This window comes from Mastigoproctus giganteus, chromosome 11, assembly GCF_048544385.1.
Source record: "Mastigoproctus giganteus isolate SK-2022 chromosome 11, ASM4854438v1, whole genome shotgun sequence".
Classification (NCBI taxonomy): Eukaryota; Metazoa; Arthropoda; class Arachnida; order Uropygi; family Thelyphonidae; genus Mastigoproctus; species Mastigoproctus giganteus.
In genome coordinates this window covers 6,445,866-6,472,571 of record NC_143585.1, presented here as the reverse complement: position 1 = coordinate 6,472,571, position 26,706 = coordinate 6,445,866, and the positions used below count along the sequence as shown (strand labels likewise).

The 26,706-nt window shown below is 40.8% G+C and overlaps 1 protein-coding gene and 1 non-coding gene across 2 annotated transcripts in view; both read right to left on the bottom strand.

Moving 5' to 3' along the window:
• The window catches only part of LOC150077668 (MFS-type transporter SLC18B1-like), a 74,559-nt gene that overhangs the window by 44,579 nt on the left and 3,274 nt on the right, over positions 1-26,706 (bottom strand). Inside the window, exons 2-4 of the mRNA XM_090385199.1 lie at positions 3,448-3,543; positions 1,100-1,173; positions 205-274 (exon numbers count right to left, since the gene is read on the bottom strand). Of these exons, the coding sequence (XP_090241325.1) occupies positions 205-274; positions 1,100-1,173; positions 3,448-3,543 (240 nt within the window). The remainder of the gene's footprint in view (positions 1-204; positions 275-1,099; positions 1,174-3,447; positions 3,544-26,706) is intronic.
• On the bottom strand, positions 10,077-10,158 carry TRNAS-AGA (transfer RNA serine (anticodon AGA)). Its single transcript has one exon. It is a non-coding gene; the product is annotated as a tRNA-Ser (tRNA).

The following is a 26,706-nucleotide window of genomic DNA, read 5'->3' as shown; positions in this document are numbered from 1 at the left end:
GAGGTAAGGAGGATGGTTGAGAACTGCAACCTATTTGTGAGCCAAAAGAAAGATTTTCCTCATCACTCAAACAGTGGAACAAATTTTTCTTTTTCCTAAGTCTGTGGTAATTATGGACCTTGTGATTCCTTATTTACATTTAACTCACTTGCTAGCACTCTCAGTGCTAATCCGTGGCCACTTACTAGTAAACTGCAATTTTACTAGTCCACCAGTTCGGGGTTGCAGGTCGTTTTTTGGGCGTCCACTTCGAGGATTATCTGATGCATCCTCTCTGCCCTCGTTAAAATACTTAAAACATCGAAATGTTTTTTGCTCAGGACATCCCCATAAGCTGTTCGTAACATTTCGCCTGTTTCAGTAGGACCTCTCAACAGCTTTACACAAAACTTGATGTTGATCCGTTATTTCATTCTTAGGTTTCTGATGGTGACGTTAAATAGAATGCACGATCAAAGTTACATTTCTGTGCTTCTCTAGCGCCATCCCATCTCCAGAAGCGCTCGTGTGGGTGGTTTTTGTTTTGTTTTTTTTTTAAATTCAGTCTCATTATTTTTTGCTGCACTGTGTACTTTGAAAACTCTCGAAAAGTAAACTGGAAAACATAACTGCTAACGCCCTCGTGAGTAGCACAGTTGCTAGAATCGCTGTCCTCTTCACAACGGGTGGAAAAGACCTGAGATCGAGTCCAGTCGATGACGTGAGGAACTTCTAAGGGCCTTTTTCACACGGTGGATAAGTTAGCCAGTTTCGGGCGAGGGTTCCCCCTCCGAAATCTAGAGTTTTTCGTCCAGGAAAAGCAGAAAACTGTATATACAGTATTTGCAAAAATATATATCTGAAAGGCAAAAATTTCGTGTCTTCTAAACACGTGCCTTTAATTCAAGTTTTGAATTTTATACCCGGCGACCTTAAAATTTTGTACGATTTTATCTTGATGTGATTCAAAAGTATAATAGAATATGTGGTAGTTGCTCTGGGTCTTGTATCTTCTCCGCCAGTAACCAATAAGTTATTTTAAAATCCCCCACAGAAATTTCTGACAATTTCAATAAAAAAAATTACATAACATAATATGTCAAGAAATACTAAAACTTACCCAAAAAGGATAGAACAGGTCCCTGTTGTAAATATTCCCGATGTTACCATAAACTTTGGTGCCACTCTTGTCAGCTAAATTAAGTAAAAAATCCTGTCAAAAAGATTTAAAAAGGAAACATGTGGAATGAAAACGAGTTTGGAGAAATCATGTTGCTTAGAAACCTACAAATAAATATACACTATAGTAATTTGAAATAGGTGTAAACCAAGAGGCTTTACAAAATGGCACTGCGAATCCGTTGCTATATTCTCACAATGGATTGGTCTTTGATAGGTGCAAGGTTTTTTAAGTTTTCATAGAACTAATTATTATCTCCGTGTTTATCTAAGAAAAATGTATTTATGTATTCCAAAGTAGACTATGATTGTTTCAAGGAGGTATCAGCCTCCTTGAAACAATCATAGCCTACTTTGGAATACCTTTGGAGCCTTTCAGAGGCCCACTGACCTCCTTGAAACAATCATAGCCTATTTTGCAATACCTTTGGAGCCTTTAAGAAGCCCACTCACCTCCTGCATACCCACCAGTGAGCCTAACAGCGCATTTGTGTTATTTTATCAGTAAATTGGTTTGGTGATTGTCATTGGCATCGATCATTGGATCGTGAACGATCTTCATAAATGACTTAGCTAAATGACGTCCCCAAAATACCCAGTTTGGATATTTTGGGGGACGGTATTCAAACGAAAAGTGAATTCATTGTCATTCTTAGAATACTGTTTAAGTTAAAGGATTAAATCCGGAAAAAATTCAGACAATATAAAAATATACTCAAGGATCGAATCCGAGAGAAATTCAAACAAAGCCGAAATATAAAGTTTAGTGGAAACTTTCATGTCAAAATTTGCTAATGATATTTGATTGGAACAAATATATATCAAAATATTTTTTATTCATGTACACTGAGTGATCACTGAATTATGACCACCTCTATGAAAACGGAATGCAATCCGTTGACCACGTGAGGTGCGAGAGTGAGGAGTTAGTCGACTACGTAGCATAGAAAAGGTGTCAGTGGTACAGTAGGTAGTAAAATTCCGAGCGTGATGGGTAAAAGGATTTATCGGATTTTGATAAAGGACGGATTGTGGGTGCTCGACGAGCTGGTGCCTCGATTTCTCAAACGGCTGAACTGGTGGGGCGTTCGAGAGCCGTTGTAGTTAAAGTGTACCAAGACTGGCATCAAAATGGTCAAACAATGACCCGATGGCAAAACTGCAAAGGTCTGCGAAAGACAGGCGAAAAGGCGCAGCACTGTTCAAGCGTTGATTACCCAATACAGCATGGGCCAACCCAGAACAATATCTGCTATGACCATGTGTCGCACACTGGCACGTATGGACTATACCAGCAGATGACCCCTACGGCATCCTCTCCTAACCAAGGTTCATCGGCGTAAAAGACTCGCCTGTTGCAAAGAGCATACAAGTCGGACGTTAGAAGACTGGAAGGAGGTGAGCTGGTCGGATGAGTCACGTTATTTACTCCACACCGTGGATGGTCGTGTACGGATTTGGCGTCAACAACATGAGGCTTTTCATCCGTCATGCATGGTATCAAAAATGCAGGCCGGTGGAGGCGGTTGTATGGTGTGGGGCATGTTTCTCTGGCAGAAACTTGGAGCCCTGGTGCATGTGGAACAACGTATCAGTTGTCTCCGCTATCCTCAACTGCTTGCTGATGTGTACACCCCGCTATGTTACACTTTTTCCCGAATGGCGAAGGTGTCTTCCAAGATGACAATGCGCCGAGCCATCGGGCACTTGTTGTGCAGGAATGGTTTGAGGAACACAGTTCTGACTTCCAGCATATCGATTGGCCTCCGAACTCTCCCAATATCAATCCCATTGAGCACTTGTGGGACATTATGGAAAGGCATATCAGGCGTCTGGATACACCAATCACCTCCATACCTGCATTGCTGACCGCATTACACACAGCTTGGTTGGCCATACCTCCTGAACGCTTCCGACATCTTGTTGAATCAATGTACATTGGATAGCTGCTGTACTGAGGGAAAAAGGAGGACCTACGAAGTATTAGGTACGTGATCGTAATTCAGTGATCACTCAGTGTATATATATCAAGATATTGTTCAAGATATTGTATTTAAAAAACTGAAATGTTTGCTTAAAATCGATATATGTATACCTCTTACTACTTTTCACATTTCTTTAGGGAACTTATTAAAACCATTAGTGTACAGCCAATTTAATAAATGTAATTTATTTCTTCTTTCACAATTCATATCAGAGAAGTGGGGTCTTTTAATTATTTTCATTAGAAATCGAAGATTATGAGGCCACATGCTAGAAGGTATTTATTAAGAAACTGGAAAAACTTACCAATTTCCCATAAACTGGACACGACAGAAAAACGGTCAGCTGGTAAAACCCAAAAACAAGCCCATAGACTGTTTGCGAAACTCCCTTTTTTGCTGCCTGTTAAAAAAATGCAAACGTACTTGAAAGAATTGTAAAACTGTTAAGAAACTTTTTTTCGCTTAACTATAAATAAAACAAACAATCAACATTATTAAAAGATCTTCAAAAACCTTTTAAAGTTTTGTTGCAAGGCTATCCTCTTGTTTTTCTCGTCCAACGCTTTCCGGTCTTTAACAGTCCCTTAGCAATCACTGTAGAGTTGATAAAGGATACACTTGTGGATAGAATATGGAGGATATTCTCCTTCCCTACAGATTCATCTTTGTTATGGAAATAACACAGATTCGTCGAAATTACAGAAAAAGAGCATTTGTTTTTAATCTCTGCTCTGTCCTGCTTTATAATTTTTGTTAGTAAGTTAGTAGATTACATTGCACATTTGCATTTTGGTTTGGCACATCGAGTGGCTTCGGTGGCTTCTTAGTCATCGGATTAACCCTATTTAAGACTTACACTGAGTGATCATTGAATTATGACCACCTACCTAACACCGTGTTGGGCCACCATTCGCACGAATAACAACCGCTATTCGTCTAGGCATTAACTCCACCACATGTCTGAACAAGTCCGTAGGGATTTGCGGCAAAGCTGCCTGCAAGGCTTTCCACAGTGTCAAGATGAGTTGCGTGTCCATATACCTCACTTCCCATTCCAAAACATCCTACAAGTGTTCAGTTGGATTGAGATGAGGCGAACTTGGTGGCCAGTCAAGATGGATGATATTGTCGGCGCCTTGTTCCTCGACTCACTCGTGCATAGTGCGGGCCGATGACACAGCGCATTATCGTCTTGGAAGGTTCTCTTTTCTGTCCGAAAAAATTGCGACATGGCAGAGGATACATGGTCTCCAAGAGCTGCCGGTAGAGCTCACCAATAAAACGTTGGTCCAAACACACACCAGGAGTCATAGTTTTGGCCAGCAAAGCATGCCCCATATTAAGCAACCACTGCCTTGATAGTGGGCACTGTCTTGATAGTGGGCACAATGCACGGTGGGTCCTCCTATTGTTTATGCGACACACGAAGGCATCCGTCGGCTTGGCACCCAAATATTTGAACGCACCCGACCAGCACACTCGTTTCCAGTCCTCCAGTGTCCAACCAGCGTGTTGTTGGCATCACAGCATTCGCCGTCGATGATGATCACAGGTGAAGAGAGGGTCTACTGGTGGAGAGGGGTCTTCGGTGGTCTGCTGTGGAACCCCATTGTGTCATCTAAAAACTAAACCAAACTATTATATTAGGCCACCCGAATATTTAAATTCATATGCCGTGCTGTGTGTCTTATGTCTGTTAATTGCGTGTGTTCTATGATCGATTTGTCTGTTTTGCTGGACGGAACCCCCCCCCCAGAAACACAGGGGGAAAACTTGCTAACTACGCCTGAGACCGACTACCTCAGCCACTGAGTAAAAGAAGCCCATTAAAGTGCCACGCGTCATCGACAGGATTCGAACCCGGGCCTTTTCCACCCGGTGTGGGGAGGACGATGACGATACCACTGTGCTAACCGCGTAGACCATTGTGAGGACATGTGTGTGGACATGTGTATATGTAAAGAGCGGCTCCTAGAACGTTTATTCAACTCCGCCTCGTGTCTCTGTGAAGAACAGTATCACTACAAATAGGCCAGATATGTGTGTGACGTCGGTTTGAGTGTGTTCTGTTGTTCTGTTCCGGCCGCTTGGCTACCCAGAAGCATCAGTCGCCTGGACAGATGATTCTGGGTACTCGTCCACACCACGGGAAGGTGAGCCAGTCCATGTAAAGGACGTACTGTCTCAGGAGAGACTCTGACCCACCTGATGTTGTCAGAAGGTAGGCCAGGATCCTCTGGGGGCCCATCCCAGAGGGAAAGAGAGGGAAAAAAAATGATCACCCATGGTGCTTGATATGGAACCGACATTAATAGAAATAAAGCAGAAGAAAATAAAATAAAACATTTATAAAAAAAAAATAATAAAAAAATAATAATAAATAAATAAATTAATAATAAATAAATTAAAATTAAAAAATATAAAAATATATCAATAAATAATAAAAAAAATATATATATATAATAAAAATAAACAAAATAAGTAAAATGGAAGGTAGTGGTGCTGCTAAAAAAAAGAGCCAAATAAATTAGTAAACAAAAAAAAAGTGGTGCTTTTTTTAATATATCAAAAAAAAATAATTTAATAAATAAACAAATAAAGAAATTAGTGGTGCTCCTAAAGAAAAAAAAAGAAATAAAAAAAAGAGAAAAAGAAAGCACTTAATTTTGTCTGCAGGCCGAGGAAAAATTTCACTTCTTGAGGATTTCAGTTTATGTATTATAAAGGAGGATCTAACCAGCTATGCATCAGCAGGACCATCATGCTGCATTCTTTTGAGATCTGTCGACACTGAACGCCTTCCAAGAAATACGCCTTGAGCAAAAGCCTGAAGAATCTGACATGACTCCGAGCTTTGAAGCAGAGACGACTCCTGTCCTGGTTGAAAATTAGTAAGTGCTTGAAGAGGAAGTCTGAGATCATCATACAGGGAGCAATGAAACGAGATGTGATCCCAACTCTCTGGTGATCCACACGAACAGAGGTCTGTTTGTGATAAATTGAACCTAAGAAGACTCTGGATCATCGATCCATGTCCTGTCAACAAGTACGACGTGAATATGTCCATGCAGAACCACAATCGAACACGTTTATCAAGGAGAAATGAAACTTGTGGTATAAATTTTCTCGTTGTTGCACCAACGGGAGCTGTATCCCATCGAGACTGCCAGACGTTAACTAACTCGTTCCACAGTCTCCTTCTTTCTCTTTTAGCATCATCTTGGAGGTTGACGGTTATTCCAAGAAATTCGGTCTCAATGTGGTTTTTCAGTTTGTATAAAAATCCTCTATAAGTAACTTTCAAGTCTAAAAGTAATGTTCCGGCTAGTACTTGCAGAGCTTGCGTCGAGACTCTCCTGTATGCCATAACTAAACACCGCAAGATGGTTCTCTGCAATGAGACGAGTTTTGCTTTGAAGTGTTTGAGCCGAGCCCGGTGAAACCATGCACGGACAGCATACGTGATCAGAGGGGGGAAAACTGCATTGTAATAGATCCTTAAAGTTTTTCTGGAGAGCCCCCATTCAACACGGGACACCCTAACAATTGCACCAGTAAATCTACGTATTTTAGTCCTTTTACATGGAACATGGTGCTGTAGCAGTGGCTCTCCCGGTCTTTCGATAACGTCAAAATAATAGCGCATGCAGACGATCTCACCATCTTGGTAAATGGTAACTCTAGGGACGATCTTGAAACTACCGCAAATTTTGTTCTCCGGGATCTCTACGATTGGACTGTGGCCAATAAGCTTAAAATCAGCTTGTCAAAAACAAAGATGATGATTCTTGGATCAAAGTTGGATATCACTCGTCCTCCGTTGGTCAAGATCAACAACATTCGTCTCCCCATAGTTAAAGAGTACAAGGTTCTAGGAGTGGTAATTGATTCCAGTCTCAATTTTATTCCCGCATAGACCATTGTCATCTAGAAAGTGACGACATTTCCGTCTCGCATTTTCGTTACCAATCGGTTTTACTTCAGTCTGAAAAATTTAATAGTTGCCACCAAAGATGTTTTCACAGCGAAAACCTCCGATGCCCTCTTAAAAAAGTGGTCACTTGGTCCCCTAAACTTTTTTGTGTTTTTCGTCCTGAGTGCGTGTTTGAATTACACCTGTTGGCGTAGGGGAGGGGATTTAGCATTAATAAAGGCATCTGATACAAAAAGGCAAGCTTATACAGAAACAGGAAATAAAAAAAAAAACTTCCTATTTCACCCATCCATTTGCTCCAAAAGTGTTGTCCACTTCTTCCTTGAATTTATTTAAGCTATCAACGTCCACATCGACAGATGGAAGTTTTTTCCAGCAATCTACCCGCTGGCAAAAAGCAAATTTCCTCACATTTATTCTACAACTGTCTTTCCTCAATTTGAATCTATGCCCCCTCAGGTTCGTAATCTGAGCAAGAGGAAGAATCCCATCCTCATACACCTCAATCAGATCATCTCGCAGGTGCCTAGTCTCCAGAAGCTGCAATTTGTGGAACTTAAGCCTTTTTTCGTAAGAGCACCTTTTTTCTCCTCACCAGTCTTGTTGCCCTTCTCTGTACTCATTCTAGCAACTCTACGTCATTCCTAAAATTAGGTTTCCAGACCTGTACGGAGTACTCAAATGTGGCCTGATCATTGCTTTATCATCATCATCATCATCATCATCATCATCAGCCATTTTCAATCCACTGCAGGATGAAGGCCTCTCCAGCAACTTTCCAGTTCCTTCTGTTTTGAGCACTGGACATCCATTTACTACCCACAAACTCATGAATTTCATCTATCCATCTCCGCCTTTGTCTTCCAGGTTTTCTTCTAGCTCCTCTTGGATACCATTCTGTTATTTTCTTAGTCCATCTGTCATCATGTCTTCGAGCTATGTGTCCTGCCCAAGACCATTTTAGTTCTTTAGTTTTGATAAGAATGTCCTTTACTTGAGTTTGTTGCCTAATCCATGTGTTTCTCTTCTTATCTAACAGTCTTATTCCCAATATGATTCGTTCCATTCTTCGCTGTGTGGTTCTCAGCTTCTCTTCCATTCTTTTGGTGAGTGCCCAAGTTTCACTTCCATAAGTCATGGTGGGGAGTATACATTGGTCCATTATTTTACGTTTCAGACAAACTGGGATATTGCTCTTCAGTATGTGACTATATTTCCTGAATACTATCCATCCAAAATTTATTCTTCTCTTGACTTCCAGCCATTTATCATTATTATAGCTAATAACTTGTCCCAGATAAGTATATGACTCCACCTTTTCAATTACTGCTCCTTCAATCATTATGTCTCTTTCTGTGGCATACTTGTTCATCATTACTTTTGTTTTAGCCATATTCATCTTTAGTCCAAAATCCTTACTAACTGTGCATAACTGATTAAGATTTTCCTCTAATTCTTTGGGATCATGGCTTATGACCACAATGTCATCTGCAAATCGCAAATGGTTTAGGTACTCTCCGTTCACATTGACTCCTTTCTGCGACCAGTCTAATCTTCTGAAAGCTTCCTCAAGGGCAGCAGTAAACAGCTTAGGAGATATTGTGTCTCCTTGTCGAACTCCTTTCTCAATTTTAAATTTCCAACTGTCTTTGTCTAGTCTAATAAAGGAGGTAGCACTCTCGTATATTTTCTTCAAAATCATAATATATGGGGTATCAATGCCTTGTCTTTCCAGTGCCCGAAACATTGCCTTATGCTGTATGGAGTCAAATGCCTTTTCATAATCCACAAATGCCAGGCATAATGGTGTTTTATATTCATTTGCTTTCTCCATTAGCTGTGATATTACATGAAGGTGATCCATAGTTGAGAATCCTGTCCTAAAGCCAGCTTGCTCTTTCGGTTGATTCTCATCCAGTATTCTTTCTAATCTGTTAGTAATGACCCTTGTGAACAACTTGTAGATGTGGGATAACAAGCTAATTGGTCTATAATTTCCAATTTCTGATTTATCTCCTTTCTTATGCAGCAAAACTATGATTGCATTATTCCACTGCTTAGGCGTCACACCTTTTCTAATGCACTTTGTGAAGAGCCTTGCCAGTTTTTGTGTTATGTCTCTTCCTCCCAATTTTAACAACTCTACAGTAACTTCATCTTCCCCCGGGGCTTTCTGATTCTTCATTTTCTTCAATGCATGTTCTACCTCATCAGGAAGAATATTGGGTATGTCGTATGTGTTGCTACTTTGCAATCCATCTTCCCCACTGCTGGTATCATTCCCTCGCTCCTTGTATAATTCTCTATAGTAGTCTTCTGCTATTTGAATTATGCCTTCTCTGCTGTTTATAAGTACACCATCGCTATTCTTCAGTTTCAGTATCATTTGTCTTTCTGTATTACGGCTCATGGCTGCTGATTTAAATCCTTTGTTTTCCCTTAATGCTTGTTCTACTTTTCTTGTGTTAAATCTTCTTATGTCCTCTCTGAGTCTCTTTCTAATGGTTTTGCATAACTCAGTATACTCAATTTTCTCCTTGTCAGTGTTTTTCTTGCTTTTCATTTGTCGTCTTCGGTTCATCATGACAAGTGTTTCTTGACTAATTTTTTCTTCTTTGGATTTCTTTTTCCCTATAGGTTTCTTGGGCTTTATCACTTTCAAAAAGTTGTAATATTCCTCGTTGATATCTTGGTCCTCAGCAGTCTGCAGAAGCTCATACTTGTTCTTAAGTTCCAGTACATACTGCTTTTTCTCCTCTTCTGTTATTTCAAAGACCTTTGTATTATTTACTCGAGTCAGTTTTTTTCCTTTCCTTTCCTACATCTATATCAAGTGTACATCTTACCATTCTGTGATCACTTCCAACATTTACCTTATTTAGGACAGTGACATCATTCACAATATATTTTTTTGTGTTTACAAGGGGATAATCACCTCCTTATCCCTGCTAGCAAAATTCCCATATATCATTGACAAGACACCATGAAAAAAAAAATTACGCAGTCGACAGGATTCGAACCTATGCGGGGAGACCCCAACGGATTTCTAGTCCGTCGCCTTAACCACTCGGCCACGACTGCACACTTTGCTTGCTGCTTGTTTCCTTAAGCAGCCATTCTTTAAAAGGGGGGTCTGTAAACTTATCTTATTTTCAGTTTCCTTTCTTATCTGGCAGTCTGATTTTAATTTTTGTTGTCATGGGTATAGCAGTTGGCGCCTCCTCGGCATTACTGGCTGCAGTTTGCAGCAATTCCTTTAACACGCTATAAAAGTGTTTAATTTCGTAAATAATTCTTTTTTATCTTGTTTTATGTAAATTTTGACCCTTCCGAATTTTGTCATTTTTTTACACGAGAATAAGGAATAAGAAACCCTCAACCAGAGCCCGATAATCGAGAACTATCTTCTAAAGTTTTTCTTGCGCTACTCGTATAAAGGGAGGTTAACGTCCGTGAAGTATTTTGATTGCCTAACCCTTGGTAATGAAATGTGTTTTGTTTACAATAGGAAAATTGTTGACGCTGTTATCGTCTCAATTCAAAACAAAATTTCGGACTGCATGAGCAGTTGCTTCATGACTGCTACTTGCGATGAAATGAGAATACAAATGTAATAAAACAGAGGTCTCATTCATTCTATCTGTTGACATCACCCTAGGAGTAAAACCGCTGGAAGGATTTCATTCTGCCTTCCCATGGATATGAGTGCAATACTTAGACAACAGACACGAATACAACCTTTCAGAAAATGTGGTTTTTCCTTCACAAAATACTGCAGAATGTTAACACTGATACTTGGCCTAGGATATCCTCATACTGGGATATCCTAGGCCAAGTAAAGACTGGTGGTTTTTAAATAAATGAAAAAAAAAACGCCGGTCTCTTGAAAAATTAGGGTATATTCCAGAAAATACAAAGAGTGCGTTCTGGTTGCTTCACCTTAACGGATTTATGTAACTTCATAACTCAGTTAATAACTATGATGTGAATCACTGTTTTCTTCAAAGTTACTGTGCGAAAAACTTTCCAATCATTATTGATAGGTTTCATCTCTTGAATTTCATTCGTAAAACAATTCAAAGCACTTTTCCGAAAGCTTTTTAAAGCTCAACCGGACTAGCAAATTCCACAAAAAGTAGTCAAAAAGGAGATGCAAAAAATAACTTTGATACATCTATTTTAAAAACAGATTTGACACAGCCCAATATAAATGTCTTATGCATAAGCCTTGGAAGATACGTTCCAACAGGAAGATAGAGAGAGAGAGAGAGAGAGATAGAGAGATAATCTTTATTACCCTTCACGGCCATAAAGCCAGGGGCTTACAGTTTCCCAAACTTCCGGGAAAATAGAACAATTAATTTACAAAAACAGGTAATTTTACAAAAGAAAACATATTTTATACAAAGGAGAGAACTCCTGACGAGAGTTAGGTCTGATTGAGCTGACTTAACATCGAGATAAGAGCACCAGCTCAATCAGACAGGAACAGATGCAAGGCACACATCAGTCATTGCTGATTAGTCCTACTCGTCATAATTTTTTTCCGGTAAGTCCGGTCAGCAGCGAATTTGTTGAGGTCGGCGTCCAGTGCCTGGGTTTGCTTGAGCATCTGCTGAGGAAGGAACCTGTCCGAGAGATGGAGTCGTGCTGAATGCGAGTAGAGCTCGGGATTGGCCCTAAGGGCAGCAGGGGGGTTCCTCCAGCCACAGGTATCCCAGAATGAAGGTGTTGCCATTATGCCTGTTAACATCTTGACTGTTGCTAGGAGGCGTTGGTCGTCGACTAAGGTGGGAAGCCGTGGAATTCCGAGAGAGTTGGCTAGCTGCGTGGTACGAATCTGAGCTGGAAGGTTGTGCTTCCTGTTGGCCCACTTTAGGAGCCAGAATTCTGTGGCAAAGAGTGGTTTCTTTATTGACGGTGCCGCTGACGCCCAAATTTCAGCAGCATAGAGTAAAGGTGGAAAGATAACTGTTCTTATGTACCTCACAGTTATCTTTTTATCTGTGATATGAAGGAGATGCTGTTTTGCTATCCACCGGAGTCTTGAAGCACGTGTGAGGAGCATGTCGATGTGGGCGTTGAATCGAAGTTTTGGGTCGAATACAACGCCCAGATCACGATGGCTGGACACAATTGGGATGAGGGTGTTGCCGACCGAAGGCTGGAGAGAAGAAGGCGTTTGCTTCAATGAATACACCATGAATTCGGACTTAGCAGGATTGATCTTGAGCCCAAACTGGCAGAGGTAAGATGTGACTGTGGTGAGAGTGTTGTTAATTTCCACTTTTACCAGATCTAGGTCTTGACCTGGGATGATGGGAGTGAGTATCTTGATATCGTCCGCATAGCTCAGTAGACATCGAGAATGTGCAACCAGTGGGAAGATAATGGATGAAAATAGAAGGCCCGAAATGACCCCTCCTTGTGGGACTCCTGCGGTGACGGATCTAGTAAGGGTGCGATCTCCTGTATGAAGCTTTATAACTCTGTTATTCAGAAGAGAGGAGAGAAAGCATAATATGTTCCCTGTGATCTGGAAGTGGCATTCCAGGAGAGTGAGAAGTTGGTTTACTTGGACGGCATCAAATGCAGCCTCAATGTCTAAGTAAGTCACAGCTAGTTCCTGCCTATTCTCCAATGCTGACAAGATAGTATTCGTGGTGGCTAGCAGATTGCTGATCGTTGATCTGTTTGGAAGGGAGTAGTGAATTTGGGCTGGATTACTGGGCAAGATCTGCTTAGTGAGGATGGGAAGTAAGGCCTTCTCCAGGAGCTTCAGCAGGCTGGAGGAGTTGGAGATGGGTCGGAAGTGTTTAGGTTTCGATGGCGACTGAACTTTGGCTAAAGGTTTGATGAGATAGTTTTTCCACTGCTGTGGGAAAATTTTGTTCGAGAGTAACTGGTTGAAGATAATTAAAAGTGGCTGAATAATGTACGGACTTAGGCATTTGAGCATGAATTGGGGAACTCCATCATCACCAGTGGTTGACGAGGCAGGTAGAGAATTGATGGCTACGATCAGCTGTTGTTTTGTAATCTGAATGTTGTTCAACACTTCTTGCTGGATGGGCTCTGTTAGTAGAGCTAGATCTGAGTTTGGCATAGGATTACGGTTAAATCTTGTGACGAAATCGAGCCACAATTCAGGATCAAGTTGTAAAGGAAAATGAGGGTTCACTTTCTTGTATGGGATTTTTCCTTTAGCCAGCTCACGGTTAACGTATAATTTGATTGCCTCGGATTTCAGGCGATTAAATTGAGCCCGTGCCCTTGAATAAACGATACGATCATTGACATTTTGTGACTGTTTCCATGTGCGATGGAGCTGTTGCTTCAGCTGGAAACTCATTTTGAGTTCAGAATTCCACCAAAGTCTTGTATATGGACTGATTGTGATCTTTTTGGAGGCAGCATATTTGGCAACCGTGTTGATCCAGTTTGTGAGAATGTTCACAGCTAGTTCTGGGTCCCAAGTCTCTAAGGCCACCCAAGGAATGAGAGAGGCGGCTCTGATGCACTTATCTACGTCAAGTAAGTTGGGGCTAGTGATGTCAACCTTTGTTGTTGTCCTTCTGGCTTCTAATTTGGGGGCTGGCAGATATGCGGTCACATGTATTGGGACATGATCAGAGTCAAATGACGTTTCTGTAATGTAATCCAGGGTACAAGGGAAAGAGGCTAGAACTAGATCTAAGAGGTTATTCCTCCTGGTTGGAGCTTCATTAATAAGTTGTAGGTCAGCACATCTCAAGTGTGCCAGAAGATCCTTTTTCAGATTAGATAGCTGAGGAGGTAAATTGAAATCACCACAAACTAAGTGAGAAGCTGTGGGATGCAGCTGATTGATTAACCAGTTGGAAACTTCAAGGATGACTTGCTGGGACGGCTTTGGGGGTATGTACAGCACACAGACGTCAAACGTCACGAAGTTGTATCCTAACGTAACGAGGATTGCTTCATAGTTAGGAGAGTTACTGGATTTATTATCCAATAGCTTGAAAGCGGATTTCTTGTAGAATAATGCGACGCCTCCACCCTTGCGTGCAATCCGAGATGTGAATACGACCCCATAATCAGCTGGGGCAACTGCCGCTAGGAATTCTTCATCATCATTCAGCCAGGTTTCGGTGATGGCGAGCAGGTCAAAATGTCCGGGGAGCAGAATTTGCTCCATAGTATCAAGCTTGTTCCTAAGACTACGCACATTCTGATAAAAGATGGTGCAAGCAGGTACTCTGGGTACTTTGATACGGATGGGTGGTCTCTGACATGGCACTACTCGATTCAGCGGGGTGTGTCTAGGATTGACGAGCACAGGGATCGGCATCTTGGTGTTCTGTGTCTGTGATTCTGGTTGCGGCAACAAGATCTGGGATTGCTATGAATCAGGGTACCATTGGTGGGAGTCCTTTCCATTACTTCTATATCGCTGCCCGAGATATGGCATAACTAGAGCTCCAGCAGGCCAGATTTCAGGATTGAAGAGTGCTTCAAAATCTGCATCAGCTACATCGATCTTAAAGGAGGCGTAGGTGGGATATTTCGTGGACAGCTTAGTGACTCTACCGTTCATTTTGAATGCAGCAAGAAGGTTTTCCACATCATCAGCTGTGGTAGCAGGGGAGAGCCTACTAATGAAGACATTACGCATCCGCTTGTCCATCATTCGAGTGTTCGCAATTTGCATCTTGCTGAAGTGCAAATTGGTTCCAATAACTTTAAGATTGGGGCTCAGTTCCTTAAGAGTTGGATTACGGGCCAGTGTTCTTTGTTCTTTTGTTCGTTGGCTTGCAATCATTGCATACTTTGTAGTGTCTCTATGGGTCTTTACATTAGATACAATCGTAGTCCCTGTATAATGTTTACCTCTCACGTTGTTTGAGGTGGAGCCACAATTGCGATGTACTTCCGCGGAAAAAGCATTATCCGGTCTCGAGCGCGGGGACCCCATATGTGAGTTTTGTGATCGCGAAAAGGTGCAATTTGGCAGGTTTTGCTCCTGATGACTTCTCTGGATCTTCTGGGAGGCAGTATTTCCAGAGTATTCGCTGGCATCTGCTGTGATTTCAGGGCACACAACTTCAGACTCACATCTTGTAAGAATGGGGGATGGAGAGGAGTCATGTGATAATAAAGATGGGGTGGTTTGGGTAGGAACTCTCGGTTTCGCATGAACGTGTCCGTCCGGAGGATGCTGCTCATGATGGTTAGTTTGAAGAGCAAGATCACAAACAGAGTGCTTCAGGTCATCAAAGTTTTTTCCCAACACCTCCAATGTTTTGTGCATGCATTCATTTTGTTCTCGTAGTCGCTTGTTTTCAAGCAGTAGGTCTGCGAGGATATTATTAATTGGGGATAGCTTCTTACATAGAGTTGTCTCGATATTTGTGAGGAGCGAGACAAAGAGTGGACTGTGTTCGAGTGATGCTTGATTAACTATTGCAGAGATCTCTGTTGATAGGATGTTATCCTGTTGGGAACTACTTGATTTTTGCATGATGAGATTTTGTTCTGCCAGTAATGAGTCAGGGGTCAATTCCACATGTGAATCTGATGATCTCAGTTGTTCCGTGTCTACTTCAGGTGCGGGTTGGGTCCTGTGCTCAAGTGAATCCGAAATTTGGTTAACGTCATTGTTAGAAGTTTCACCAGTTGTTCCTAGTGACTGCATATAATTTTCTCCCTTACAGGGGGGACACTGCCATACTTTCCGTCGCTGCTCCCGAGCCTCTTTAGGTCCAACGCGAGACATTCGCTTCCGTATGTCTTGAGACAGGAAGTACATTCTATAACTACGTCCGGAACAAATTACGCAGTTTTCATTATTTGGGTGATCTTGCTTTAAAGGCATTTTCAGATTTTAGGCGCAGATAAAGGATTACGAGTGGGTTGAAAAAGAGTTTACAATTGTGTTTAGTAGTCAAAGTAAAAGTGGTCTGTTGAGAGCGTTGTCCAGGCAAAAGCTGACAATTTTCAAAACTTCGTTGCCAGGCAAATAGCAGACAAATAACCAAACGCTTGATTGCCAAGTTTCTTCCAGCTTTTTGCCGAAGGCAGTCTCATAAGTAGAGCGGGAGCGTAAATAGGTCGGAATTGTAAACGTCCTGCAATACGGGGGGTCGACTGGCGAATAACTCCAAACACAATGCAACTGCTTGACCTTGTGATACAGTAGTGGGCAAGAGTTAGCGAGCAGTGAAGGCTAGTAACCAAGGAGTTAACATCCGGGCATTGAGACAAGCAAAGGCGGCAAATATGAATACAGTACAGGCAAGAAAAAAAATCACGTAAAAAACAATAATTACCTAAAGATTCATGGTATTCATCTTCACCAAGGATGCAGGATAACTTAGGAAGTCACTATACGAACATATTACTCAGACTCGCTAAAAAAATACATTAAACACTGAAAATTTGAGGAGCTCAAGATTAGGCAGCCGTCACACCGACGCGCACGCGCTGTGTTTGATGGGCTCTTGACTGACGGTGCTGAGATGGTAATTAAGATAATGAGATGGTAATTAAGATAAATTAAGATAAGATAAGATAATGGTAATTAAGAAGATAATTAACTATAGATGATAAATGGACAACGTATTAGTAAATGGTAGCAAATGATAGGAGGAAGCAACCTTATAGGGTAGTTCGATGAAGAATTAGGATGCCATCAGCGTCCAGTTTACTCAATCCATTTAAAGCTTTAAATACGTCAATTAAATCCCCTCGTAGTTGTCAAGTCTAAATGGAAGAAGGTTATCAAATTGTAGCAGTGTGCTTAATGATTTTGTAATAACTGAGAGCAAAGTGGAGGAGAAATTATTGAAGTTAAACATAAGAAAGGCACCTGGGGTGGATGGGATCTATCCAGTTATTTTAAAGGAGGCGGCAAAGCAACTAAGCAAACCCTTAGCCATAATTATGAGAGCATCCTTGGACTCAGGGGAGGTTCCCACGGACTGGAGATGTGCAAATGTATCCCCAATTCACAAAGGGGGATCAAAGGGTGACACGAGTAATTACAGACCAGTTAGTTTAACTTCTCTTTCGAGTAAAATAATGGAGTCACTGGTTAAAAATGACCTGCAGGATCATCTAGACAAGACTGCAGCAATAATTCAGACACAGCATGGGTTTGTTAAGGGAAAGTCTTGTCTGACAAATTTGATTGGTTATTATGATGTGGTCACAAAGGAACTGGATGCAAAAAATAATTTTGATATCATATACTTGGATTTCAGGAAAGCTTTTGACACTGTTGCGCATGGAAGACTATTGTACAAATTTGAGCAGAATGGTATTAAGGGTAAGTTGCTACAATGGATAAAAGGATGGTTAAGTGGGAGAAGACAGAGGGTGGTAATCAATGGGTGCTGCTCTTCGTGGACTAATGTTATTAGTGGAGTCCCACAGGGTTCGGTGTTGGGTCCACTGTTGTTTTGTGTATTTATCAATGATATTGATGAAGGTATATCAGGCTTAATGTCGAAGTTTGCAGATGACACAAAGGTTGGCAGGGTTGTTAATGACAGTAATGGCAGTGTGCTACTGCAACAGGATCTAGATAATTTGGGCAGATGGGCTAAGAAGTGGCAACTGAAGTTTAACCTTGACAAATGCAAAGTACTGCATATGGGTAGTTGTTGTTGTTTTTTGGAGCATTAGCAACTAAGGCCATATTGCTAAGGGAATATGCGGTGGTCATTCCCTGACCTTTCCGCATCCTCCGTATTTGGTGGTGACGGGCTCGAACCCCGGTCTAATCAAGAAGCGTGTGCTAGGCACTGCTGCTCCTTCCCACCTGGCTACGGAGGCGTCCGCATATGGGTAGAAGTAACCCCAGAGAAACGTACCAACTGTGTGGTACTACACTTAAGGTGGTAGAAAATGAAAAAGACCTGGGAGTAATTGTGCAGTCAGATATGAAGTTTTCTGAGCAATGCAGACAGGCTGCTAGGGCAGGTCATGGGGTTTTGTCAATGATATATAGGAATTTTGCTAGCAGCGAAAAGGAGGTGATTGTCCCTCTGTATAAGGCAATGGTCAGGCCACGCCTTGAATACTGCGTACAGGTCTGGAGGCCTCATTTTAGGAAGGATGTAGATTTGCTTGAGCGTGTACAGAGAAGAGCAACACGATTGGTGAGGGGAATGAAGGGATTCTCTTACCAAGAGAGGCTTAAGTTCTGCAAATTGCAGTGGCTGGAGACTAGGCACCTGCGCGGTGATCTGATTGAGGTCTATAAGGCCTTGAATGGGTTGAGCACGCTGAATTCTGATGGGATCCTTCCACTTGTTCAGATTACGAACCTACGGGGACATAAGTTCAAATTAAGAAAGGACAGATGTAGAATAGATGTGCGGAAATTTGCCTTTAGCCAGCGGGTGGTTAATTGCTGGAACAAACTTCCATCTGTCGTTGTGGAAGTTGATAGGTTAAATAAATTTAAGGAGGAACTGGACAGGCAATTTGGAGGGAATGGTGTGATTTTTTTTTTTTTTTTTGGCTGATGCTGCATAAGCTCATACACTTGCTTTCTTGCATCACGTGCCACTACTACTACTACTACTAAAACTGGCAATTAAGGTTTAATTAACTACCATTAAATGAAAGGTTCCGCATCAGAGTAATCTCAAATTAAGATATCAACTCTGGACACGTTATTTCACAAAAAATATCGATTTTTCTGAAGAGCTACAAATGAGGGCAAGAACCCTACTCGTGGATGCAAAAAGATATCGAAATTCATATTCGATATTTATGAAATTTGACTAAATGTGTACGCATAGGATGAAAATACCTTTTTTCAAAATCTTAATATCGATAGACCAAGTTTCCGATGAAGAAATGACATTTGTTGATTAAAAACAATATATCCGTACTGTAGCAATTCTAAAGATATCGAACTCCCACACCGCAAGAAGTTTCATAGGGTACACTTTTTGTAAAGGAGCAGTGTGTGGGGATATTCCAATTTTTCGCTACGCCAGGGATTATCTTTACAGATAGATTCAAATCACTGGAAAATGTGACTGTAAGACTGAATTTATTCTAACAGAGCATTCGCTCAAAAAAGGGGTGAGCGTGCTACCGAAGCAAGTCAGATAACACTACCCAACATGATTTTTACCTCCAGCAAATAAATCAATGGTTGTTTCTGGTCAAGTTTTATGTATAGAATTTAAAATCAATCATAAAAATTTCCTATCACTTCTCGGTTTTGAGATATAGGTAGATAACTGGATTCTGTACAAAGATATCATTACTGTTTGAAATACAATTTTTAAACTTATTAATCTTTGGTTGGTTTTGTTTATTGGGCTAAAAGTTAACAAACACGTCTTTACTGTTCTTGCAATATAGTATAATTTGATTTTGATGCACTTTTCCAGACATGTCACTATTTTTATTAATTTTATTACACCATTCAACTGTTCAATATACAGTGCATGATAAAATACGCTACAAGAATTCACCTTCTGTTCAAATTTACCAATTTGAACAGAAGGTGAATTGCTTTTATTTTTGCTTTTAAAACCATTGCTTTTACTGTTTTTAGGTTAATGCATCGTTAAAATGGAGAAGACAAAGCACAGAATTTGCGTAAATCACCCAGACTTCTGCTATGCTTGCGGACACTTAACCCCAAAAACTCAGAGTAAGAAAATATACGTCACAAAGTTGCATATTCATTTTACTTCGGCTGCAAGATCGGCGACCAAGAAAAAATTTGGGCTCCACATATCTGTTGTATTACTTGCACAACGAACTTAAGGCTTTGGTTATATGGCAAGCTGAGAGCATTACCTTTTGCCGTCCCTATGGTGTGGCACGAGCTCAAGAATCATTTCGACGACTGCTATTTCGCATGACAAAAATAAAAGGTATTTCCAAAAAAGAGCAAGCACTGCATCAAATATCCCACCAGCAATCCGATCCCGTTATATTGAAGGAGGCGGCAAAAAAATTAAGCAAACACTTAGTCATAATTATGAGTGCATCGTTGGACTCAGGGGAGGTTGTGTACTGGACATGTGCAAACGTATCTCCAGTTCACAAAGCGGGATCAAAGGATGACACGAATAATTATAGACCTGTTAGTTTAACTTCTGTTCCCAGAAAATAATGGAGTCACTGGTTAAAAAGGTATTGCAGGATCATCTAGACAAGACTACAGTAGTAATTCAGACACAGCATGGGTTTGTTAAGGGGAAGTCTCGTCTGACCAATTTGATTGGATACTATGATGTGGTCACAAAGGAACTGGATGCAAAAAATAATTTTGATATCATATACTTGGATTTCAGGAAAGCTTTGGATACTGTTGCATATGGAGGACTGCTGTACAAATTGGAGTAATAAGGCATTAAGGGCGAGTTGCTACAATGGATAAAAGGATGGTTGAATGGGAGAAGACAAAGAGTGGTAATCAATGGACACTGGTCTTTGTGGACTAATGTTATTAGTAAAGTCCCACAGGGTTCGGTGTTCGGTCCATTGTTGTTTTCTATATTTATCGATGATATTGATGAAGGTATATCAGGCTTAATATCCAAGTATGCAGTTGATATACTAAGGTTGGCAGGGTTGTTAATGACAGTAATGGCAGTGTGCTACCGTAACAGGATCTAGAAAAGTTGGGTAGATGGACTGAGAAGTGGCAACTAAAGTTTAACATTGACAAATGCATCGCACTTCATATGGTAGCAGTAACCCCAGAGAAATGTATCAACCGTGTGGTGTTACACTCAGCGTAGTGGAGAATGAAAGAGACCTGTGGGTAATTGTGTAGTCAGATATGAAGTTTTCTGAGCAGTGCAGGCAGACCGCCAGAGCAAGTCATGGGGTCTTGTCAGTGATATACAGGAATTTTGCTAGCAGGGATAAGGAGGTGATTATCCCTCTGTATACGGGAAGAGCAGGCCACACCTTGAGCACTGCGTACAGGTTTGTAGGTCTCATTTTAGGAAGAATGTATAGTTTCTAGAACGAGTAAAAGAAGGGCAACGAGATTGGTGACCGGAACAGAGGGTTGGTGTTACCAAGAAATGCTTAAGTTCTGAAATTGCAGCGTTTGGAGAATAGGCACCTGTGAGGTGATCTGATTATATAAGGCCTTGAATGGATTGAGCAGGCTCAATGCTGATACTATTTTTCCTCTTGCTCAGATTATAAACCTGAAGTGGCATAAACTAAAACTGAGGAAAGACAGTCGTCGAATAGGTGTGCGGAAATTTGCCTTTAGCCAACGGGTAGTTCATTGCTGGAACAAACTTCCATCTGTCGTTGCGGGAGTTGATAGCTTAAATAAATTCAAGCAAGAAGTGGATAAACTTTTAGAGCGAATGGATGGGTGAAATCGGAAGAGTTTTTTTTTTTTTTTTTTTTTTTTGGCTTATGCTGTATAAACTTGCTTTCTTGCGTCATATGCCTGTATTCACCAAGGATCAGCATCGAGACCACTGTTGCTTTTGATTTTCTTTAATGACATCGATGAAGAAATAGAGGGCATGATGTCCAAATTTGCAGATGATTTAAAGATTGGTAGAGTAGTTAATAATCACTGCCAAGCAGAGCTTCTTCAAAATGACCTAGATAAACTTTAGGGACGGTCAAAGAAGTGGCAGATATGCTTTAATTCAGCAAAATGCAAGGTCGTACACCTGGGGAACAGCAACTCAAAAATAACTTATACACTTGGGGAAGTCGAACTAAAGTCTGTAGTGGAAGAAATAGACATGGGAGTTACAGCTTAATCAGACATGAAGTTCTCCGAGCATTGCAGACAGCTTGCAAGGAAGGCCAATGGTGTCCTATCGTTGATTTATCGAACATTTGCTAGTAGAGATAAGGACGTCATAATCGCATTATATAAGGCTATTGTTAGACCAAACTTGGAATACTGTGTTCAAGTACGAAGACCGCACCTAAGGAAAGACATCGCGCTTCTGGAAAGAGTCCAAAGACTGGTAACTCGCCTGGTGAGATCGGCAAAAGGTCGTCTATATGAAAAGACACTTCGAATATGTGGGTTGCACAGCTGGGAAATTGGGCACCTTAGAGGAGACTTGATTGAGGTGTTTAAGGCTCTGAGAGGCAAAAGTAAAATGAATGAGAGCAAAATTTTCACTGTTATAAATTATTCTAGAACTAGAGGCCAAATTCAAGTTACGGGGGAGATGTTTAGACTGGATTCAGGAAGTTTTATTTTAGCCAATGAGTTAAAAATTACTGGAATAAGTTACATGGGTGGTGGAGGCTGACAGTTTGGGAAAATTCAAAGGTCAGCTGGATAGTTGCAAGAGGGAAATGCATAGGTTGTTTATTTCCTTTTCGTTTATTATTTTTTAATTATTTGTTTTATAAACTATTTTACTTTTTTTTTTTTCTCTCTGGTGCAGCATGAGCCTTAGGCTTCCTTGCATCATATTCAGTTCCAAGGTCGTTCAGTTCCATTGTCAGGAAAACGGGGAATATTTTTTGTAATAAGGATAGGTGGAGTAGAACCAGGGTATGTCTGCCGGGAGCAACTATTGATGATGTCACCAACAGATTGTCAGATTTTAAAGGGGGTAAAGAAAATATTATTATTCATGTGGGGACTAATGATATTAAACGTACACGATCTGACGATTTGTTGGAACCATGCTGAGGAAATGCCGCGAGCTAGGCCATAATGTCTATGTGTCTGCAATTTTGCCCAGACACGATAGGAGGGATTATATGTTAAGAGCCTTTTGGATTAACCCAAGACTTGAAGGACTCTGCAAGGCTTTTGGGGAGAAATTTCTATCAGCATGGCCCACGCTTGTAGGTAGAAGGAATTTGTTTTGTAGAGACGGGATACACTTAAACAAAGTTGGTGCAAAAGTTTTTGCCAGTATTATTGAGGACACCTTAAAGGTTCAGGGAAACTGCTAGTTAGGGGGGGTGATGTGGGTAAAACTGACACACGTTTATCTGATAATATTGGTCAAAGTAACTCTTGCACATACCTTAAGAGTTCTTATCTGTTATCCCAACTGGACGTATTATCTAGATGTTCTGGGGGCAAAGACGTTTCACGTGAGCGGGTAGCTAATATCAGGAAAGAGAGCCTAAAAAACTTCAAGGGTTGTGTTAGGGTTATTAAATATACAAGAATAGTAAGTCTTAATTGTTTATATAGTAAAGTTAGAAGTGTCGTCAATAAAATAAGCGAATTCGAACTGCTGGTTAAAACAAGTAACGCGGACATAATAGGGCTTACAGAGACGTGGTGCCACCCGGAAATTGGGGATGATGAGTTTAAGTACGGCTTGCATATTAATGTATTTAGGAAGGATAGGGTAGATAGAAGGGGTGGTGGGGTAATGCTTCTTATCAGAAGCAGCCTGAGTGCGACGATAGCTTTTCCGGATTCAGACATTTGAATTACAGACCAGGTGATTGTGAAGATTATGACAAAAGCCTCTACATGCAAATGGAATGGGCAAGTAAGCGTCAATGCCTTATTATGGGTGATTTCAATTTGCCTCTAATTCATTGGAATAAATGGGAAGGAAACTCGACATGGGAAATAAAATTTTTAAATCAACTAGATGACTGTTATTTGTATCAACATGTCAGGGAAAGTACTAGAGAAAAGAATATCTTAGACCTCATCATCACACATGAATCAGATGACATAACAGGGCTGACAGTAGAGGAACCAGTAGCAGGAAGTGATCACGGAGTTCTACGGTGGATGATGACGAGAGAGGTAGCAGAAGTAAAAGGCAAAGGAATGGGTTTTAATTTCAGAAAAGGAAATTACGATGCCTTAAGGTACTACATGGCCTCTGTTAACTGGGTAGATATCGCGCAGAGAATGAATACAATTGAACTGTGGTATGCTTTTAAAACATTAATCACAGATGCCTTGAATGCGTATATATCATTAAAAAAATACTCTACGAGAAGGGTTCCAAGTTGGATGAATAGTGAAGTTGCCACATTACTTGAGCAGAAAAAGGTGGCATGGAAAGGTTACAGAGCAATAAAAAGTACTGAACCCTATAACAGCTACAAAGTGATGTGTAATAGAGCCACAGAAAAGGTTCGACAGGCAAAGGCAGTTTATGAGAAATCACTAGCAAACAAAGCAAAGAGGGGGGGGGGGATAAAGAATTCTTCACATATATAAATGCCAAGAAGAGCAGGACAAACCAGATCGGACCTTTACGTAAGGGAAAGGGGATAGTAATAAATACAACAGCTGCCAACTGATGAACTCAACAGTTATTTTGCATCGATATTTACAAATGAAAAGCCTTTTGTGGCAAAGGGAAATTGTGGGAGCGAAGTTAAAAAATATGTAATTAATGATATTGAAATTTCGCAAGATTATTTAATGAAAAAACTTTCGAGCGTACAGACCAGTAAGGCTCCTAGAGTTGATGGAATATACCCTATAATCTTAAGGGAGGCGGCAAGCGAGTGCATTGAACCATTGAGGCTAATTACTCGAGCATCGCTAGACTCTGGGGAGATTCCCTTGGATTGGAAAAGTGCAAATGTATCTCCCATACATAAGGGTGGCTCTAAAAGTGAAGTTGGAAATTATCGACCTGTCAGTCTGACTTCAGTAGTAGGGAAAATCATGGAGGCAATGATCAAGGGTGGAATTCAGGATCATTTGGATCGAATTGAAATTCTCAAGGATACTCAGCATGGTTTTGTAAAGGGAAAATCATGTTTAACAAATCTGGTTCGCTATTTCGAAATGGTCACTCAGAGCTGGATTTAGGGAATAATTTCGACATTGTTTATTTAGATTTCAGCAAAGCTTTTGACTCAGTCCCACATAAGCGGTTGCTTTATAAGCTGGAACAGGTTGGAATCACTGAGAAAATCCTTAGATGGATAGAAGGATGGCTTCAGGGCAGGAGGCAGAGGGTTGTGATAAATGGCTATTCCTCAGATTGGGTTGATGTAAGAAGTGGGGTTCCCCAAGGATCAGTATTAGGACCACTGTTGTTTTTAATTTTCATAAACGACATTGATGAAGGGATAGAGGGCGTGATGTCTAAATTTGCAGATGATGTTAAAATTGGTAGAGTAGTTAATGATCACTGTCAAGCTGAGCTTCTTCAGAGAGACCTAGATAGACTTCAGGAATGGTCAGAAAAATGGCAGCTATGCTTTAATCGAACAAAGTGTAAGGTATTACACCTGGGAAACAGTAATCCCAAAATAACTTATTCACTTGGTGGAGTTCAACTAAGCCCAGTACTGGAGAAAGGGGACTTGGGTGTTATTATACGGTCAGACATGAAATTCTCTGAGCATTGTAAACAGGTTGCAAGGAAGGCCCATGGTGTCCTATCGATGATCAATCGAACTTTTGCAAGTAGAGATAGGGACGTGATAATCCCATTATATAAGGCTTTTGTTAGACCACACTTGGAATACTGTGTTCAAGTATGGAGACCGCACCTGAAGAAAGACATCGAGCTTCTTGAAAGGGTGCAAAGAAGGGTAACTCGCCTGGTGAGATCGGCAAAAGGGCGTCCTTATGAAGAAAGACTTCGAATATGTGGGTTGCAGAGTTTGGAAACTAGACACCTTAGAGGAGATTTGATTGAGGTGTTTAAGGCTCTGAGAGGCATCAGTAAAATGAATGAGGACAAAATTTTCAAGATTATAAATGATGCTAGAACTAGGGGACATGAATTCAAGTTACGGGGGGAAATGTTTAGATTGGACTGCAGGAAGTTTTATTTTAGCCAGCGAGTTATAATTTACTGGAATAAGTTGCCTTCATGGGTGGTAGAGGCCGACAGTTTGGGGAAATTCAAAGGTCGTCTGGATAGTACTTTCGGGTAAGGGAAGTGCATAGGATGATAGGTTTAATTTCCTTTTTTTTTATTAATTATTATTATTTATTTTTTATTTTTTTTTTTTTGGCTGGTGCAGCATAAGCCATAGGCTTTCTTGCACCATGCGGCCATTACTAATACTGGAATTCAACCGAAAATCCTAAACTGCTCCTGATTGGTGGTCAATTGTTGCCATTACATTCACTTAGCATTAGTGAACAGATCAGTTATAACATAGCCTAGTGGTCAGGCCCCCGGGTGCATGAGTACACGTGCCTTGAGTGACCGGGGTTCAAGCCCGTGACTGCTGAATACGGTGCTGTTTCTTGTATTGTGTCTATCGTTTGAATTCCTCTGACCGTTTGGTCGTCCCGGAGTATAAACCGAAAATATTTTATTTAATGATCCTTCATCCATAGACCTGTGTTCTTTTCTTTTACAATCATACTTGTAAAAGTCATATGATTAGTTTTGCGCATCACAGCGCCAAAATGCCAAGAATTTGCCTATAACCCTTAAAGAGTGCATGGGCATGAAATTCTGTAGCTGGTGTAAACATTATTATTATTTGTTTCTCAAGGTGAAGTTCGAGTTTATCTGTAATTTATGATCTTTGAAAGATGTTATCAGTTATCAAATTTGATAATAGTAACTCACTCTTTCGCTAGAATACGTATTGTGTGTGTGTGTGTGTGTGTGTGTGTGTGTGTGTGTGTCTCTGTTTGTGCATTCAAAATTGCTCTCGGTCTTGCTCTTTATCGTTAATTTTTGCTGATAGCCGGTATCTTAT